The 18,575-nt window shown below is 33.4% G+C and overlaps 3 protein-coding genes across 16 annotated transcripts in view; 2 read left to right on the top strand and 1 right to left on the bottom strand.

The window, feature by feature from the left end:
- The first annotated feature begins 165 nt into the window (after positions 1 to 165).
- LOC106168472 (DNA excision repair protein ERCC-8) lies at positions 166 to 3,489 on the top strand. Its single transcript, XM_013547541.2, has 5 exons — positions 166 to 518; positions 977 to 1,226; positions 1,442 to 1,656; positions 1,933 to 2,036; positions 2,179 to 3,489. The coding sequence occupies exons 1-5, from the start codon at positions 337 to 339 to the stop codon at positions 2,709 to 2,711; spliced, it is 1,284 nt and encodes a 427-aa protein (XP_013402995.2). The 5' UTR covers positions 166 to 336; the 3' UTR covers positions 2,712 to 3,489.
- Positions 3,490 to 3,545: 56 nt separating this feature from the next.
- On the top strand, positions 3,546 to 5,564 carry LOC106168465 (coiled-coil domain-containing protein 169-like). The gene is made up of 3 exons (XM_013547508.2): positions 3,546 to 3,871; positions 4,293 to 4,468; positions 4,786 to 5,564. Exons 1-3 carry the CDS (start codon positions 3,702 to 3,704, stop codon positions 5,244 to 5,246), a joined length of 807 nt encoding a protein of 268 aa, XP_013402962.2. The 5' UTR covers positions 3,546 to 3,701; the 3' UTR covers positions 5,247 to 5,564.
- The window catches only part of LOC106168470 (SCY1-like protein 2), a 58,871-nt gene continuing 45,839 nt past the window's right edge, over positions 5,544 to 18,575 (bottom strand). For 6 of the 14 annotated variants that reach the window (XM_024074261.2, XM_087002501.1, XM_024074264.2 and 3 more), the window contains 6 exons: positions 16,473 to 16,624; positions 14,878 to 14,955; positions 13,326 to 13,426; positions 10,156 to 10,356; positions 9,332 to 9,436; positions 5,544 to 7,324 (listed from right to left, as the gene is read on the bottom strand). In XM_024074261.2, the coding sequence (XP_023930029.1) occupies positions 7,292 to 7,324; positions 9,332 to 9,436; positions 10,156 to 10,356; positions 13,326 to 13,426; positions 14,878 to 14,955; positions 16,473 to 16,624 (670 nt within the window). In that variant the 3' untranslated portion in view covers positions 5,544 to 7,291. Of the gene's footprint in view, positions 7,325 to 8,796; positions 8,836 to 9,331; positions 9,437 to 10,155; positions 10,357 to 13,325; positions 13,427 to 14,877; positions 14,956 to 16,472; positions 16,625 to 18,575 lie in introns of all 14 variants that reach the window. The other 8 variants (XM_024074271.2, XM_024074270.2, XM_087002529.1 and 5 more) reach the window with 8 other exon arrangements.

Consider the following 18,575-nt stretch of genomic DNA (forward strand, 5'->3'; position numbering starts at 1 on the left):
GTTTCGATCATTTATTGTCAATTTTTTAATCTTTTTAGGAAAAAAATTAAAAATACTCTATATACAAATTATACAAATATGCATTTAAGCGTTATTTTCTTCTACATATCATGAAATTAACGCACAGACACTCCTTTTTAAATTATGCCGAAGCTGAACTACAGCTTAGTAGATAGCGTTGGAAGGTGAAGGTCACACAATTTGGTGTACACACAACTTCTGTGTCAGCAGAATCCTATGAATTAAAAGCCCTCTTTTTGTGGCTACTGTACATTTTTCTGTCACTCAAAACATACGAAATCATAATGTTAAGTCCATAATGTATACTGAACCACAATGTCCTCCTTGGTGGGTTATTTAGCCTACAGAGAACAAGGAATCTATCCTCCAAGCTTTCTCAGTAGAGCGGAGACGGTGAAGAGGGCTTTTAGTTTGGGTCTCAGCAAATACAAAGATCTGGAAGAAGTTCATAGAGGAGGCGTAACGTCTCTTGACATTGATCCGGCCGAAGGTAGATTGTAAGTATTGAAATATTTGTTTGTTTGCTCAAATTATTTTCTTGCCCATTAAAAGTTATCCCTAGCTAATTGAGCAAAGAAAGCATCCTGCCAAAATACATTTACACTTACATGTACAGTATCTTCACTTAACAAGTGTTGTCAAAATGGGTATGTCTCAGATATGCTTTCTATGGATAGCTGTCAAGTAAAATGGAACTTTGTTCAAAATCATTTTCAAAAGGAATACCAAAATCATTATTTGGAGTTTTAAGGAAATTGAGAGATATGACTATAATTACAAGGAGAAGAAATAATTTAGATGACTACATGTAATTTTCCAGTGGAACTTTGAACCATTGCATACTTGGCAAGTGCAACAAAAATCTATTTCTTATGCCATCATATGATTTAAATCTGCAGATCTACTGGTACCCGTGTAAGACCTTTATTCCATTATCTAATACTTTCCATTTTAGCCTTTTATCTGGAAGTTCAAGTGGAGAGGTTGTCATTCATGATCTTCATAATACAACAGGATCTCTAAAATACACATTCAAATGTGTGGCACACGTAAAACGTCCCATAGGAAGGGGCAGGCAGAATGTGTCCACTCATGCACACTCAGGGAGCGTGGAAACTGCACAGTGGTACCCTTTAGACACAGGCATGTTCCTGACCAGTGGGATGGATTCAAAACTGAAAATATGGGATGCAAATGCATTAGTTGTGAGTACCTAGTTCACAGATGATTGTTTGTTTTAATATCCTCTACTTTAACAGATGGTGCTGTTCAGTAAATGAAATATGTTTTAAATGGAAACACACACATGCACACACACACACACACACACACACACACACACACACACCTCCCCAGCACATACAAAGTGGTATAGACACATACATACATTTCAATTCATGTCCAAAGCCATTTGTTGCAGCCAGCAGACAGTTATGAGTTTGACAGCAGCGTCTACTGTCACGATATGTCACCAATAGCAACCAAACACACTCTGGTGGCCTGCGGAATAAAAGGGCGCATCAAGTTAATTGACCTCAGATCAGGCTCCGCCAGTCACACATTGCAGGGGCATAGGAGGACTGTGTATACTCTGAAATGGTCAACACGTGAGCCATATGTACTGGCCAGTGGAGGGTAAGTTGCCTGTCATGGTTTCTTTTAAAATGATCAGATTAATAAATTATCCAGTGATATTGTGTGTCTTATCTTTAGTTTGTGTTGACAGATTCATTGGGCAAATATAACTTTCAATAGTTTATGCCCATTGTAGCTAGTAATGAAAAAAAAAAGAAAAGTGGTTGATAATTGATATTTTTTGTTTCTTTTGTTTCTTTTTTTTTTGCATTTAACAATGTGTATGATGCTGCTGTTCTGTTAATAAGTCATTTATGGTGATATTTTTAATTTCAGGGCAGACAGCAGAGTCTTGCTGTGGGACATACGGAGTGCTAAAGGCAGCTTCATGAAGTTAGATCAACATAATGGAGCATCACAAAGTGGAAGCTCTGAACAAAGTAGGTGTTTTCTGTCCACATGTATTTTGTAATTTTGTACATACAGTTTTTAAATTTAAAAATGGAATGAATGAAAAATTTTGTTACTGTTTTTATAAGCTTCTTAGATGAATTTTTGATATATATAATCTTCATTTTCTAGCATCTACAGCACACAGTGGTGCAGTTAACGGCATGTGTTTCACCAGCGATGGTCTCTTCCTTGTAACCTTTGGCACTGATGAAAGGTTAAGACTTTGGAACACTTCAAATGGGAAAAACACTATGGTCAACTATGGAAAGATCAATAATGAGAATGAGAAATCAGTCCAAGTTGCCATATCAAATTCTTGTGATCCCACACTGGTCTATGTCCCAGAGTTTGCCGATGTGGCAGTGTATGATATGTTCAGTGGAGAGCGCTATCATACTTTACGTGGGCACTATCACCAGGTGACGTCCTGTGCCATTCACCCCAATACACATGATCTGTACTCGGGGTCCTTAGACAGAAATATATTGCAATGGACAGCAGATAGGGACTCTGTGGAAGAGGCTCTCTATCAGCATGAACATCCAGGGAAAGATGATGGAGGTGAAGGAAAAACCGTCGGTAGAACTAGTCAAGTTAATGCTGATGAATGGAGTAGTGATGAGGAGGAGTTAATTAATGTGCCGCTAGAACAGTTTTTATAGCATTAATAAGGTAGAAATTATGATGGTGACATTGCAGTTCGATGATACAGGATATTTTACCGACATTTTGACGGGAACACTATATATCTTTGTCATTGGAATGTGCTTGTCTTTTGATGAATTTTCCATATATTTTGTAAGGGATTGCATCTAAATGTAACATTTTTCATATCATGCAAAATTTTTGTATTGATATATTTTAGAAACAGATTGGATTAGGCACGTCACAAAAACAGTGCAAATCACTGAAAATGATTAATAATGTACTGTAGATATTTACCTGTAGAAAATCTCATATTAGATTGAACAATAGTGTATAACTGCACCAAGTTAACATTGTGGACAAGTGCCGCCTATATGTTAATATAATTAACATTTTTTTTAATTTGAAGATTGAAAATTGATAACACATCGTCAGAAGTAAATAAGATCTAAAAAACGATCTCTACGGCCGCCAAATATTCTCACACGACTTAAATCATGTCAGGAATGTACTAAGTTGCTCTATATACAGGCAACGAATTTATAAACACTTCTTAACAATAGACAGTTAATTTTGGTACTTGTATGGCATGAAGATGAAACTGTCTTCATGCAAACGCCAAATCCCGCGATTTCAGGGAAGTTGGCAATGCTGTGTTACAGTATTTATCTTAATGTCTATTTTCCCTCAAACCAAACAGACAGAAGGGAGGTTGGTCTGTTTACCGGCATTTCGAAACGCTCATCAAGTTGCAAAAAAAAGTAAATAAAAATAAAAGATATATTGAATTAAAAATGACCGTCTCTTTTTAATTCCATTCCGAGTGGGACTGCGTAAAAATTGGACGTAACGTCGTTTATGACGTTGAAAGTTGCTAACTTCTTTTAGCGTCACAGTCGTTTCCATGACGAAAAGAAAGCAAGGGCGTAAAATGCAGAAGTGAGGGCTTTTGATAACAGTAACGCTTTGTCTCCATAACATGGAGTGATTAGTAATTAAGAAAGCAAATGGCCGGTAGAGAAAGAGATATTGTCGCCCGCATGAAGTGCGAACTTGCACATGAACGTGAAATGAAGAAACTTCTTCTGCAATCGAGGGACGAATGGAAACTCACCGTGGCCGAGCTCAAGAAACGTTACGATAACGCCATGCATGATGATTACGAGTGGAAAATACGGTGAGTAGACTTGAACGCGAAACTTGTTTCAAATAAAGTGAGGGAAAGAAAGAAAAAAAAAACACATGGAAACAACCATTTGAAATGTTATGCATACTTATATTAGTATGTACATGTTCCAGTATATGTATATACACAAGGCGGTACATCACCAAACTGCATTAATAATTATTACGTACCGAGTAATGTGGAGCTTTAAAAAGCAAATGAAATGTATGTACAATGCGCTTAAAAACCACTATAATAGTAAAACACCGCATACTGTTACGTGTATCTTGTTTTAACTTGCGTTTTTTTCAATAAATTAACATGAATACCACGTCAAAATATAATATTTGCATTCACAGCAAGAGGCGGGGTTACTAAATCTGGTATTTTGTCAGTTATTTGCTTCATTTTCATGGTCGCAGTTATTTTGCAGTTATGAGACCCAAGTAGACATCAACATGCAATTTGAAAGACAAATCCAGCAGTTAGCCGAAAAATTGAGGAACCAAAAAGCCAACATAAAGAATAAAACAGACTTAGATAATATGGCCGAAACCGACCTTAAAAGGATGATAAGTCAATTGACCAGAGAGAAGGGCAACTTAGACAGTACGGCGTTTCTTATTCTAAAATAGCGTCAGTTGATAGTGTGGTGGATGGTGGTTGGGATCATTTCATTTTTAAAGATAAATTTACCTGTTTTTCGAGTTCATGTTTTCGATTTGTGAGAAGATATGATAAAAATAATAATATTAACAGGGCGCTAGCTGAAATATTACTCTCTCGAGAGAGACTAGCTCTGATACACACTTTCAGATGTGACCTTACAGCTTTGCCTTAAACATATTTGACATATCACATTCAAAGGAAAGGAATGTGTATTCCTTCACACAGATTTTTTTACTATTTTTCTTCTTCTCACACAGGTCAACTCAAAGATTTCGAGTGGCGACTCGACCAGGAAGCCAAAGCTTTTATTCGAGCTGACGAAAAACGGAAAATGATTCTCCTCGACATCAGCCAGGCTAAGAATGTAATAAAGGAGACTGAGAGGCAGTGTGACGCAAGACTTTTTAACATGAGAAAGAAGCACTATAAAAGGCTACGAGAAAGATTCAAAGTCACCTTGCCACCCTTGGATAGAGAGTCAAATAAACGTGTGGTCGTTGCAGAAGGGGGGTACGCCAAACAGGCAAAGATGAAAAGTGAGAAGAAAAAACCAAAGAATTCTTCTCGGATGTTGAACCCCAAGATGGGACCAGCGAAAAAAACTGCTTTAGTTAATAAATTACCACCTATTCAAGACGATATGCCAAAAGTGTCCGGACCAAGTGTTATTGAAGTTTCGTTTTCAAGACATAGAGCCACTGACGTTAGAAATGAGTAAAGTGGCGTCATGAGAGCGTTTTGGGACATTTTTCAAGCAATTGTATAATTTCACCACATCGAAACAACAGTGCTCTACTCGGTAATATTATAAGTGTCATCTATTCATAACTATTCATACTAATAGTATATGATATCGAGAAATATTTTAGGGCAAACTGCAGCCTACTAGAAAATAGACCTTGATTACGATTGTTTCTTTTCCCTAAGGCCTCCATTTAACATGTCGGGTACATTTTAGGCTAGTGCAATACATTTAACCTATGTTGGTGTACAAAATATACGACAAAGCGTGGAATAAAAAAGGTAATTTCTTTTATTTTCATTTCAAAATCCAATTACAATTTCAACGATGCAAAAAGCTGAAATAAACAAGAAATATACTCGCATTTTCGGATATCCGATACACATTTTTTACACCATCTGTGGACACGAGGCGAATAAACGAAGCAAAAAATGTCCTCATACTAGTACAACTACTGCACTGTACTACATATAAACGCGTTTTTGGTGCTAAATACGCTAATATAAATAAAAAACACTCGCTTGAGAAAACGCCTTTCCAAATTCGTTTCTTCATGTCACCGTAGTTCAGGGTACTCCCCTATCAAAGAACATTACAAAGATGAATGAAATAAAAACCTACACATATTAGAAGATATTTTACTGCACTTTTAAAATGTAAATTTCTGTGTAAACCTAAAGCAAAAAATAAATAAATAAATAAATAAATAAATAAATAAATAAATAAATAAATAAATAAATAATAATAATAATAAATAAATAAACCAGAGGGGTTTTACACGTTTAGTGGACATTGGACGAATACACGCTGCTTTTTATTGTCTAGAAGTTAAGCACTAACGTTTGCAGACTTCACTGAGATCTTCATGTTATACACAAAAACTTTTTATCTCTTAAACAAATAATGGGCGCGCTTGTCAATAATTTTAGTTGTCAACGACCCCAAAGTCCTCCTTTTGTTTGATACCGATACCCGTAGCCCACGACTTGAAAAGGGTATAGGTAAAGACAAGTAAGAACATAATACAACATGCATTATCGTTTCAAATGAGAATGATTAAAAATTATTGGCATGTGGCCACCCCGTGATTTTATTTTACATATAAATAGTGCATTTTCCATTTTCTACGATGGCAATCAAATGTCTGACCAATATCTATCGATGATCACTGAAATTTGAAAACAAAGCCACTCTTAACTTCAGGGTACATGTACACGCAAGCGGTGTGTAAGAGATGCCAAGAAGCATTTCCCATTGTGGGACATATTACTGTAAGCACAACTGTAGCAATTTGACAGCTTTTCCCATCATCTGGCTTTTAGAACGCAATTCGTCTCTGCCAGAGTAGTACTCTTACTGGAACAATTACAAAGATCTAACACTTAATCATTATAAATGTAAAATAAAAGCTTGTAAATGTACATTCTATCTACATGTGTTAATTTCTTAACTAAATGGTTCAGATGACATATTATATTCACTTGTAGTCATGCCCATTTCACACATTTTAAATTAAATGTAGAAGGATTCCATACAAGTTGCCCAGAGTTCATGCCCTGAATATGCATGCATGTAATTAAAGTCACCAAAGATGTTCACCTAGTCAATTTAATGTCTCCATACTATAACATATAAGACTGTTGTTTATCCATGTGACAGCGAAGCTGAATCTTCAGTCTAGCAGTGATTTCAAGTAATAACCTAAGAAGGCACAGATTTGTTCACGTCAGAGTCAATTTGCTTTGTGCACCTTCCGGGTCCATTTCTAGCTTTGCATTCCTAAAACCAAGTCTTGGTGAAGAATCTTTTTAAAGTGAGAATGGAAATCCAATGCAACTTGTACATTTTTTCATCCTCAGCACATTTTTAAATTCAATTAATTAGTTCAGGTTTGATATCTTTTTACATTTTGTACAGAACCATCTACATCTCTCCAGTTCCTGTGTAAATTTCCTGTCACTATTCCATGACTTCATTTTGTTTTATTTCACATCGAGTGTTCCTTCCATGAAGAGGGTGAATTAATAATTGAGCTTACTTTGGAAAAGGGCCATCTGAAAAACACAAATATACATTAATGAAGACATATGAATATCATTCCATATGTTTTCTATACAAATTCTGAAATACATCTTAAGACATTTTGGATTTTAAGGCAGTACAATGGAGCAACATATTAAGAGTCATTTTTATTAATTTTTTTATACTCATTTTACACATAGTCACTTCATAAGAGCATAATCTTAATACTTCATTCCTTTTTATAAACAACAAATTAAACACCAGAAACACTTCACTAAAATACCTAGAGAAAAAGCATTCCACAAATATGCAAAACACAACCTAAATACACAGAAATAGCTAGAACTATAGAATTAAAAAAATGCAATATAGATCCACATAATCAAAAGCTCAACAGCAAAAATCATGTAAAGCAGATTCTCATGATCAATGTCAGGATTAGAAAGATATTCTTATATGAAAGATTCGGGTTTGACAAATTCATAAGTGATTCAGAGAAGAATTTCATCAGCTGTGTTAAGCTATAAAAATGATGTGAATTTTTCTTCAGTCAACATATTGGAAATATTGGAGGTAAAACCTATCTCAATATTAGCTGTTGACTGAAGAAAAATTCACATCATTTTCATGAATGATTATTTTTTAAAAAGTGAATGAAATTAATTTCCTTACAAATCACGTTAAATTTTTTCAGCTACATGTATAGCACTTTCAGTAAAAGATGTTCTACAAATAATACAAATCTATGCTTTTTTCTTTTTGACATAAAAAATGCATTCTTCAATAAAAAACATGACTTTGAAATATATTTTGCACTTAAAAATAAATAAATAAATAAATAAATAAATAAATAAAAATAGTCAAAGGGGGGTTCCATTAAAATGTGTTTATTAATTTCAACTTGCACTTTATATTATGATGCAGGTATGAGTGCTCTTTAAGTGAAATTTTTTAGTCCTAATTCAACTATTAAATGTTACACTTAAATGAAAAAAAAAATGAAACTGCTGAATAATTGTGGTGAATAACTATGAAACATGCGCTGAAATAAAAAAATCTATATTGCAAATGAAGCATCCTGATTAGTTACTAATTAGGTGTGTTAAACGTGCTGCCTTCACTTAGCAATAGAATGTCTAAACTTGACTTTTTCATCTAATGAGGGTGATAAAAAACTGCTAGAAATAAACATGAAGCATCGGCTGTATCTCTACTCTCACATAATTGAAAGAATGAGATACCTCAGTCTTCGTTGATGGTTTTAGAATACTGAAGGTAATAGAAGTGAAGTTAGTATCAGAGAGATATTGAGAGATCATAATCAGATATATACAACACAGAGTTTACACAATAATCTAAATCAAAATCACACTTTTCTATTCAGTTTTCAAGGGATCACAAAAAAAAAGTGGGAAAACGACAGTTTTGACAATACTTTAACCTCAGAAACACACTCGAATTAACAAAATCTAAGGGTGCTGTAGATTTTTTTCAATTATCCTACCATTCCTATAACACGAACATGCTATTTCATGTATCTAGGCTGGAATAAAAGCACAATGGTGCATCAACCATTCATATACAAAGTTCATTCAAGTTCATACATTCATATAAAAACCATACTTTTATCAGATAATTACTGGCAATGCAAGGAAATGTGTAGACAGAAGCATAACATTTTCATTTCAAAGTTTCCAGCAGTCATTTGTAGTTTAAGTACATGTGCATATATTATATTGTGCTTTAACAAATTCAATTTGGCCCAGAGCTGATAAAAAATTAAGACTCTGCCAAATGGTGAAACACAATAAATGGTTTTATAAATTCAATATCTTTTTTCTTAATTTTGACATATTTCTCAAAAAAGAAGTTGAAAAGGTTTAAAAAAAGAAACCACTTAATTGAGCTTTCAGTACAATTAAGTGTTGTGGTGGTATTTAAAATGATTAAAGAAGTATAGACATGAAGTACATGTACACAGATACCATAGCTCTATCCAAAGCTCCAAATAAATATTACCAAGCAAGGTTGCCACTTACCACACTGTTGCTGAGACTTGCTAAACTAGGCTGGGATCTCCGTGGTGTATTTGGGGTCATTTGATTAAAATAGCCACTTCCATAGTGTGGCTTATTCATTTCGCCCTAGAATATCCCAAATTGACAAATGAAAAAAATATATCTTTTAATTTACATCTAAAGATTATATCACATTATTCTGATAACTTGCATCAAATGTACATGTAATTAGTACATATCTGACTGAGATAAGATAGCAAGTGAGAGAACTCAAAATGTTATACAAGGTTAAGTTAAGCTTCAAAGTTAAATGAAAGAAGGTAACAAAGAAACAAAACTGTCTAGTGTTAAAATTATATCAGGGGACCAGATCCAGGGGTTGTGGGCTTGAAAAAAGGGAAATGTGCAACAAGACACATAAAGACTTAAAGGTGCACCAGAAAGTGGATTAATACAGGAGGTACTGGTGAGGGAGAAGGGGAGGGGAGAGGCAAATAACTGTTTTATCCATAAAAATAAAATCAAACGTATTTTATTACAAAAACAAAATATGGATTGCATTCTCTAATCATAATGTGCAGCTTTAGGGTCTAAAACATTTTTTTCTTGGCATTTAGAGTATCAAAGAGGCATTGTTATGCATGAAAATGCCTCATTGTCTTTGACTAGTACATGTAGTCACAGGCCATACTGACACACTAAATCTACAATCCCTGGATACTGGTCCTACACTGTAGTAATGATAGTAAGAGGAGTAGTTAGCAATATCAGATTAGACTTCTCACATCAATATCAACACAGAAAGATCAGGAAAATTGAAAAAATAGGATTCTCCTGAGACTTACAGGTACCACCACAGGCCCTGCACTGTGCCGTCGAGGTTTGCCATTTGCATCAACTGATAAACGATGGTGAACAGGGCTGCCCAAACTTTGGGTACTGGAGCGTCGGGGGAAGCCCATTGAGCTATCATCCGGGATCAGATTTATCCCAGGGCTCATTGGGCCTTCAGGGACCAGACTATATTGCTTATGGTCAGACAGGTCCTGACACGGTGATAAAAATAAAAAAAAGAAGAGGATACCATGTTGAAAGACACAAGACCAACCCACCAACCAACACAGAGTAGACGTGATACACACATAAAACAAATGTTGCCTCTTTTTTTTTTAAAGGAATTATATAAAAAGAGACACAGCAGGTTTGTTGTAGTCACAAATGAAATCTGTTTACATGCAAAAGTATATTTTTTGGACAAGGATCTCTGCATTCCTGCTGGTGACAATGATTTCTTATTTATAACATACATATATATATATATATATATATATATATATATATATATATATATATATATATATATATATATATATCAGGTTATCATATTAAATGGAAAATATTACAATTTTACATACTCAAATAACTATATGCTGATTATTTTTTATCATAAAGGTAAATAATTACTATTGGAATGCAAGATTGTTGTCATCAGAACACTTCAACACACTGCTAGTATGGTCAATAGACTGAAAATATTACTATTTATGAAAACTAGAAGTTTAATAATATATATGTACAGATGCTACAATTACTGCACTGTGAACATTTGGGCTTCTAGAGTTGTTATAAGTGTTAGTAAATTAAGGACAAACAACTGGGTATCCTATTAGTTGTTATTTAGCAATAATTACTGTTAATACATAGAGACACATGAAACATGCCAGTGACTTAAAGTTTAGTTTGAAAAAAAAATCAAATGGCTATTGGTTTGGGAATTTTAATTGGTACTTTCAAACCAACAGACAAAAATTATAAAATGAATATTTTTTTTTGAAAATATGCTGCATATCAACTTCAAATGTTTGAAGTGCTTGCACAACTATAACCTTACATCACTTGTGAAGTGGTTTGATCTATCTTTAAAAAATGCTATTAATATAATCAGTGTTGATCTTTGAAAGCATGCAAATGCACAAGAATAGAAAAAAATTCTAAAGATCAATGAGGATTCTATTTTTCACCCACCCCCTTTTTAAATAAAACATTTAAGTTATTTTTGTGAATCATAATTTAAATGCCATTGCTATGACATCATACCATGGTCAATAGCTTAAACTATGACAATATATGATGGCAGCATGCATACATCCATGCACTAATAGTAATTATACAGAATAAATGCATTCACTTTTTAAAGTGTGCAATTTTATTCTATTATCTACTAATCAATTTCTAAGCACATAATATTTGGGTGCTTGTATAATAAACAGTGACTGATACAGCAAAAAGCAAATTTTAGGGAAAAAAATTTTCAAAAAAATTAATGATAATATGTCAATAAACAATTCAATGAGAAATTAAAGAAAAACTTCATGCTAAACATTCAGATTTCTGTAACACTGACAGTACCAAAGCCTTCTGTATTAAATAAATAAAGAATAAAGGACAAAAATGAAATAAAAAAAAACATGATTAATCATTACTTTTTAGCTTAAAATTACATAAAAGAGATTCAATTACTTTGATGAACTGACAAAATAATTAATTTCACATTATTTACTTAACACCCGTATTAATAGATTTTCTTATTTCCCCCTAACTTGCAGAGCAGGGATATCAATATTTCATGCTTTTTGTCCCTAAAGACTTTCCTATTTCTATCTCTTTCTCTCAAGGCATAATCCCCATCTTGCACTCAGACAAATTGCATAAAAAATGCATCATGCATTCCCTTTGCAAACTGGTATGCAGTAAGTCTTCATCTCTGAAACTTGTTTTTGTAACATTTTAACCACTAGCACAACCTATTCACCTGTTACCATCTAAGCAAGAATTGAAATACTATAAATTCTATATCTGACATGTAAATGTACATAAAGCAAGTGACAACACTGCCAGCAGGACCAAAGCAAGAGAAAGTGGTCGTGTTTTCCCCTTACCATCATACTCCGATGCTTAAATGGGAACAAATCACAGGGTCATTATACCAATTTCTTTTTTTTATACAAAATATACTGTATAAAAGTACTCTGAAAGCTATAAGCATACAAAAGCAGGATGTCCCATGCAAATTTGGATCCTTGTTAACATGATAAGAAAACACTGGTTTCTAGACAACTGGTTAGTGCACATGATCATCTTTCCTTCTTTCTAATGGTACAGGCCATGAAATGTTTATATTGGACACATAAGACTGGACAAAACAAACATAACTTGATGTGAATGAACAGGTAAATTTTGTAAATATATGGTTAATATATTTTACAGCAATGTACTGGTTACTAGACTAATACATGTACATGTAATGTAACATGTCATATTGAATCTAATATATTGGTGTCTTGGTTTCTATGTTGTATAAATTTTGAACAAAATTTAAAGTGCATCTGCCAGGTCTTCCAATATTTAATTTTTTAGGCCTAAATGTACGGTACTATCCCCACAAAAAGGTTTACTGCTTCTGTTGGATTACAATCTCCAGCAGCTAAACACTGATACTAGTACATCATATACCATTGTATAATGTAGCACACTTCATACCTTTAAACTAGGACACAGAAATTAATCCTTTTGTCTTTCTATTGGTGACTTGATGATCTAAACATGTGTCACTGATATCTATGTATCAACTTTGTATATCCTGTACAATGTGCTTTAACAATAATAAACATTCTAACAGTAATGCATGGCATAATTTTTTTTTTTTTGGGGGGGGGGGGGCTGATGTTGTTCTGTTGAGGAACTATCAAAGAACTTTGCGAGGCAGGTAAATGTGAATGCAACAAATCATTAAAAATATTTATCAATGTCAAATGATTGGTATTTTTAAAATTAAAACTAAAATGTGGAAAAACAAGAATCAATATAGTGCATACGTAGGAGTAATTAATTCAAATCAGTTATGACGTGTAAATATTATAAATGTATCATACAGAATTTCATTCATTTTTAAATAAAAGAAGAACCATACTAGAAGTATAGCATAACATCCATATGATGGCAAATGTATAAATACCTTATTTGCATTGACAGAGGAATGGTTTGACACCCTGCGCTGTGATATTGGGCTAGCTGCTGTAAATCGTTGTCTGTCTTTCAGTTCAGGTGTGCTGGGAGCTGAAGGAATCAAATGTAACAAAATAATGACTTGAATACATTCATGGATGCATACCCCATTTAAATTGTCTCTAAAGGTAAGTGTATGAGGAGAAAAGGGGGGTGATTTTTAATTTCATAAACATCTGTAGTTCAAGTGCATTGGATGGAAATGTGACGGAGCAGCAAATTACAGGTACATGTATCATGCATAGGCATGCAACAGCCTATATTCTTAGTTAAGAACAGCTTGAAGAAACCAATTTATAGCAATATGTTGAAATCTCCTATTATTTTGACTAGGTAAGAGGGTACATGTAATTGCCTCCTCTTGCAAATACTAGTTATGAAACTGCCAAAGCATCAAATCTAATTATCAATTACCCTGATGCTCATATCAATGTTCAATGTTGGTGAATATGTGTTTACTCAAAATAAATATAGAACAGAAGAAAAGCTTAATGTTTGAAAAGATATTGCACTGTATTGAAAGGTTGAAGTGAGAACAGATCTATATAATAAATGAACAAGTAGAAAATGGAAGTATAGAAAGGCAGAAAAGATGGATTTGGGTATACTATCTTTGACATAATTTTGAGTGTTATTGACCAGAAATGAATTATAAAATATGACATGCTCAGAAAATAAATAATTATCATAAATAGATGAGTGTTGTGTGCATGTGCTTGTTTGACTTTTAAATAAATATGAACATGCATGTGGGTTAGAATTTCTTTGTGATTTGTGTCCTGTTGGAGAATTTTTAAGTTAATTCTCTATCAGCATCAAACGCATGTACAAAACATATATCACATAATAAACAACCAATAAAGATGCACAGCCATTTTCATCTAAAAGAAAAAAAACTTTTAAACAAACTATATGTATTTAAAATGGATATAAACATTAAAAGTCATGCAGCAGAATCAAGGTGAAAGCTTTACATAAAATGATAGCCCAGTCAAAACATGCTTCTCCCATTGATTTTGCTCATTGATTTTGTTCATGTGTTTTTTTTAATTCTATAAACTTTTTTTTACTTCAAATTTTTAGCTACAGGGATTTGTCATTTGTCTTTAAAATGTGATAAACCAACACAAAAGAAGAGTCCAATAAAAATGAAGTCTTATATGCAAAAAACAAATACTTAATAAATATAAATCACAATATAAATGGAAATGCTACATTTAATCCCACTCCAAGTTTCATGTCAAATCTGTGAAATACAAAGCAATGAAGTGAACAAAATGACAAATGCACCCAACTGTATTACTATAAAACCTCATTTTTGCAAAATATCCGATTTTTCCTTTCAGATGAAAACTTTGATATTTATCCTTATATTTTTACTAAGCACTATTCATCCATTCATATTTCTCAAAAAATGTAGTTATCCCAAAATGGAGACTTTGGTCTCATCTAAAAGGAAAACAAATGTCGCAAACATGAAGAGGTTTTATAGTAACTCTGACCTGGTGAATGATTCTCCTGTTCTTCTTCACATTCCTCGATATAGAATTCGACGCGGTGTTCACGTTTATGATTATTGGCTAGTATCAAGCAGAAATAAAAAGACACTGACCAGCTACTTGGGTGATAAGGTGAACATACAGCACACACATTTAACACTGGAAGCGTAATGTATGCAGTAAGCAAATCTTACATTTCAGTTTCATCTTTTCTATGCAACTACTTCCATACATATTAAACTGCATACGTTTGCATACTTTCAGACATTTCTTTAAAATAAAATCATAGACAAGGGAAGGTACAAGTATCTTCAGCAACAGCGATAACAGAGCAAATTAAATTGTTTGTCGTCTTATAATATAATAACTAACAGTCATGTGCAAATTTATATGTTAGTGTGAGCCAAAAAAGTAAACATGACATACATGTATATATCTACCAACTGTTTTCTGTAATATACTAGCTTTGAAACTGATGCAGTGAGACCATGGTGAATATGCAGCAGAATAATACAGGAAATGACACTGGATCTTAACTGTGCTAGCTCACAGATGTGAAAACATTCAGAAAGGTAACACATTTGCACTGTAAAAAATAGCCAAAGGATGAAATTGAGGCACTTTTGCAGAGAAACATTGTAACTTTCTTGTGTTATCTAGAATCTTCAGCAACTTTTTGTACAGATCTAGAGTATACAGTATATACATATTCACACATGGTTCCATTCTATATCAGAGGAAATTTTCAGTTATTTATCTATTTTTTTTTTTATAAAATCAAACAGTATAAAGATCATTGTTTGGACATGCTGAAGTTAACATCGTTCATGCATATTAAGTATTTTGAACAATACATAAACACACAGTCCACTGAGATGTTTCTACCCTGTAACAATGAGACACATTAGTGTTAATTATTACCAATCCACCATAATTAACAAATAGTGAACAACAGTGGATGACCTTTGAATTAAACAATGATGATCTGAACATTCTTTTAACTTGTTGCCATTCATTCATTAATTGTATTTAATGTCACTTATTTGAACAAGTTTGGGAATGTCTTTCAAAGTGCTATAAAATACATCCCAGAGATATTTAAAACAAAAGGCTTAGAGAAAAACATGTTTTAAAACACAGGAAGTGTACAAATCATCATTGTGATTTCTAAGAAAAATCCACACAATGTTATAAAATTCCTGCTAATCTGCCCTGCCACATAATCATGTTAATAATCAAGCTGGAAAATTACCAGACCAGAAACCCAACCCAATGGTCAGCTGTAACACAACAGAATGAAATTTTCAATTTTAAAAAGGTTTTAAAAAAATTACAATCATGTGATTCAAAGATATCCAAATTGATGAACCACAGCATATAATATAATATATAAAAGAAAAAAAGCAATACAAATGGTACAAACTTTTAATTTTCACATGGTAATATAACATGGCCTATCATATTCTTAAAAAATCAATCTTTCAAAATAAATAGGTTTCTCTTTTTCTTTCCGTTGTTTTACAGTGACCTAAATTCCCCATTACCTGTGATTAAATAGCTCTAAATTAGTAAAAAGCTGACAAAAGCCATATATCTACCTTGTTCCCTACCTGTCCTGCTTTTAGGATGTGAGACATGGTCGACACTTAGGAAATGTCGCGAGTGGTCTTTCTCGCGGCTTCTTTTTATGTCATCAATGTGAGCTGCACTTCGATGACGTTGCATACCAATAATATTTGGTGCAGATCCCCTGAAAATTTTAACAAAATTTCTTTTCATATTACAAAAATGATGGCTCATAATAATAAGCACTTGGCATTTAACACTTGATAAAAAGGTGCATTACAAATGATATGAAATCATACAGTTATAAAATAAAAATGTTTTAAATTCACTTGTCAAATAACAATCCAAGAAGCATTACTGAAAAGTGCATATTAGATAAAAAATAAAAAAATATATACTTGATAAATCTTGAAAATTAATACCAAATCAATATTAATTATTTGTCATTTAGTTTGCTCTGATATTAATAACTAACATGCCATACAAACAAATTAAACTGTGCTCTGTATGTCAAACTCTGCTCATTGAGTATGTGAAGATCAAATACCTCTGCTAAAAGGACATGGACAAACTGTATACAGAACACCAGTATTGCACTGAAGGGGTGCAAGAAGACACCTTTTTCCTCTGTCAGTGTGAACCAATCAAGGTAAAGACCAATTTCTTTATATTCATAAATTACACTGACCATCATGCTGAACATTATAGCTACATTTATTTATTTTTTTTTTTTGTAACAGGAAGAAATTGCAATTCCCTCCCTGTAATTTCATTACCATTTCAGAGAAACAATGACTTATCATTTTCCAAATAAAAAACTTTGAAACAAACTTGCTCCTACGAATAAGTACTATTTTACTGAAATGTAGAAATACCTGTGCTAGAAACAAAACTTCTACAAAGTGTGCAGCATATGAACACAGATATACATTTGTGTATTCTGCAAGTTATATGACTATACATGTAACTGAACATTGAAAATAAATGCATGGAACAGAAGTCGTTAGCTTAATACATTGGCAAATATTCAAAAGCATGCTTAAAATAAAGTAGACCTGTACAGATTATTTCTACATGTAAGTACTTTGAAAACATCAAACATACACTCGAAAGCTCCTTTCCCAAAGACACCTTTGTTTTTTTTACAGATGGACCCAAATCTGCTGAGACTCTTGCTGTCTGCAATCAGCTTAATTGAATAACAGCTGGCGATTATACGAGTAAGTGGGAAACAAGAGGTGGTATGTCATTCAGTTAAGCTTATTGCACTGACAGTCCCCACAGAGTTGGGTTGATCCATGTAGACCGATTGTGTCTATAGGAATGGGGTCTAAGTGTCAAGCAAAAAGGTAGGCATGAGATTAACAAATGGGCAAATTGACTAAAAGTATTTGACACAGTAAACTTAACCACTGTGTGCAATGGGCTTTGGAGAGTAAACGTGTGTTACAGTGTAGTTATTCAAAAAATTAGAAAAACCTCATGCTCAAAGTATAGGAAAAAGGAAGTATAGTTGACATGCCATAAAATTCAAATCAAAACTTATAAATCATTTCAAAACACTCTCTCTGTTGGCAGGCATTCTCATGTCCAAAAATGCTGTCCACAACTCCTCAGTACACTTCGCCTGCATCAGAACAACACAACAATGAGAACACATCTACAGACTCAGAGATACCTTCTCAAGTGCCGGGCATTGACCGGCATCAAATCATTTACAACTTTTTGTTCTTGCTCTGGATAGCCATCGCTAGCAGACCTATTATGATTCCTGCTGTTAAATGAAGGAATGTTAGGGAGAAATCATTCAAAAGCAACTTACAAAACAAAGTGGTGATTGAAAAATGGTTGGTTGTAAAAACACTGATCTAGAGTCTCTCTTTCCTTCAGATGATTAACCAAAGTTTCTTTTGCAAGGTGGAAGGCTGTCATTCTTGCTAAAGTTACATGTAATAGTGGATTTTTTCTCTATCCACCCTCTCCAATAATCAAGTAAGTAGGAAAGAGAAACTAAGATTAGCAGTTTATGGTCACTAACAACTGAAAGCAGTGTTAAACTGGTGTAGCAATATGAATTAAATAAAACTAACAAATATTTGAGCAAATTCAGACTACTTCATAGGTATGGGTACTAA

The sequence above is a fragment of the Lingula anatina genome, chromosome 1 (assembly GCF_051362555.1).
Source record: "Lingula anatina isolate TDL-2025a chromosome 1, LinAna3.0, whole genome shotgun sequence".
In the NCBI taxonomy this organism is placed as follows: Eukaryota; Metazoa; Brachiopoda; class Lingulata; order Lingulida; family Lingulidae; genus Lingula; species Lingula anatina.

Coding starts and splice junctions, on each gene's coding strand:
- LOC106168465 (XM_013547508.2), top strand. CDS start 3,702: ATGGCCGGTAGAGAAAGAGATATTGTCGCCCGCATGAAGTGCGAACTT. Junction 3,872..4,292: donor GATTACGAGTGGAAAATACG/GTGAGTAGACTT, acceptor GTTATTTTGCAG/TTATGAGACCCAAGTAGACA. Junction 4,469..4,785: donor AGAGAAGGGCAACTTAGACA/GTACGGCGTTTC, acceptor CTTCTCACACAG/GTCAACTCAAAGATTTCGAG.
- LOC106168472 (XM_013547541.2), top strand. CDS start 337: ATGTCCTCCTTGGTGGGTTATTTAGCCTACAGAGAACAAGGAATCTAT. Junction 1,227..1,441: donor GGGATGCAAATGCATTAGTT/GTGAGTACCTAG, acceptor CATTTGTTGCAG/CCAGCAGACAGTTATGAGTT. Junction 2,037..2,178: donor AAGTGGAAGCTCTGAACAAA/GTAGGTGTTTTC, acceptor TTCATTTTCTAG/CATCTACAGCACACAGTGGT.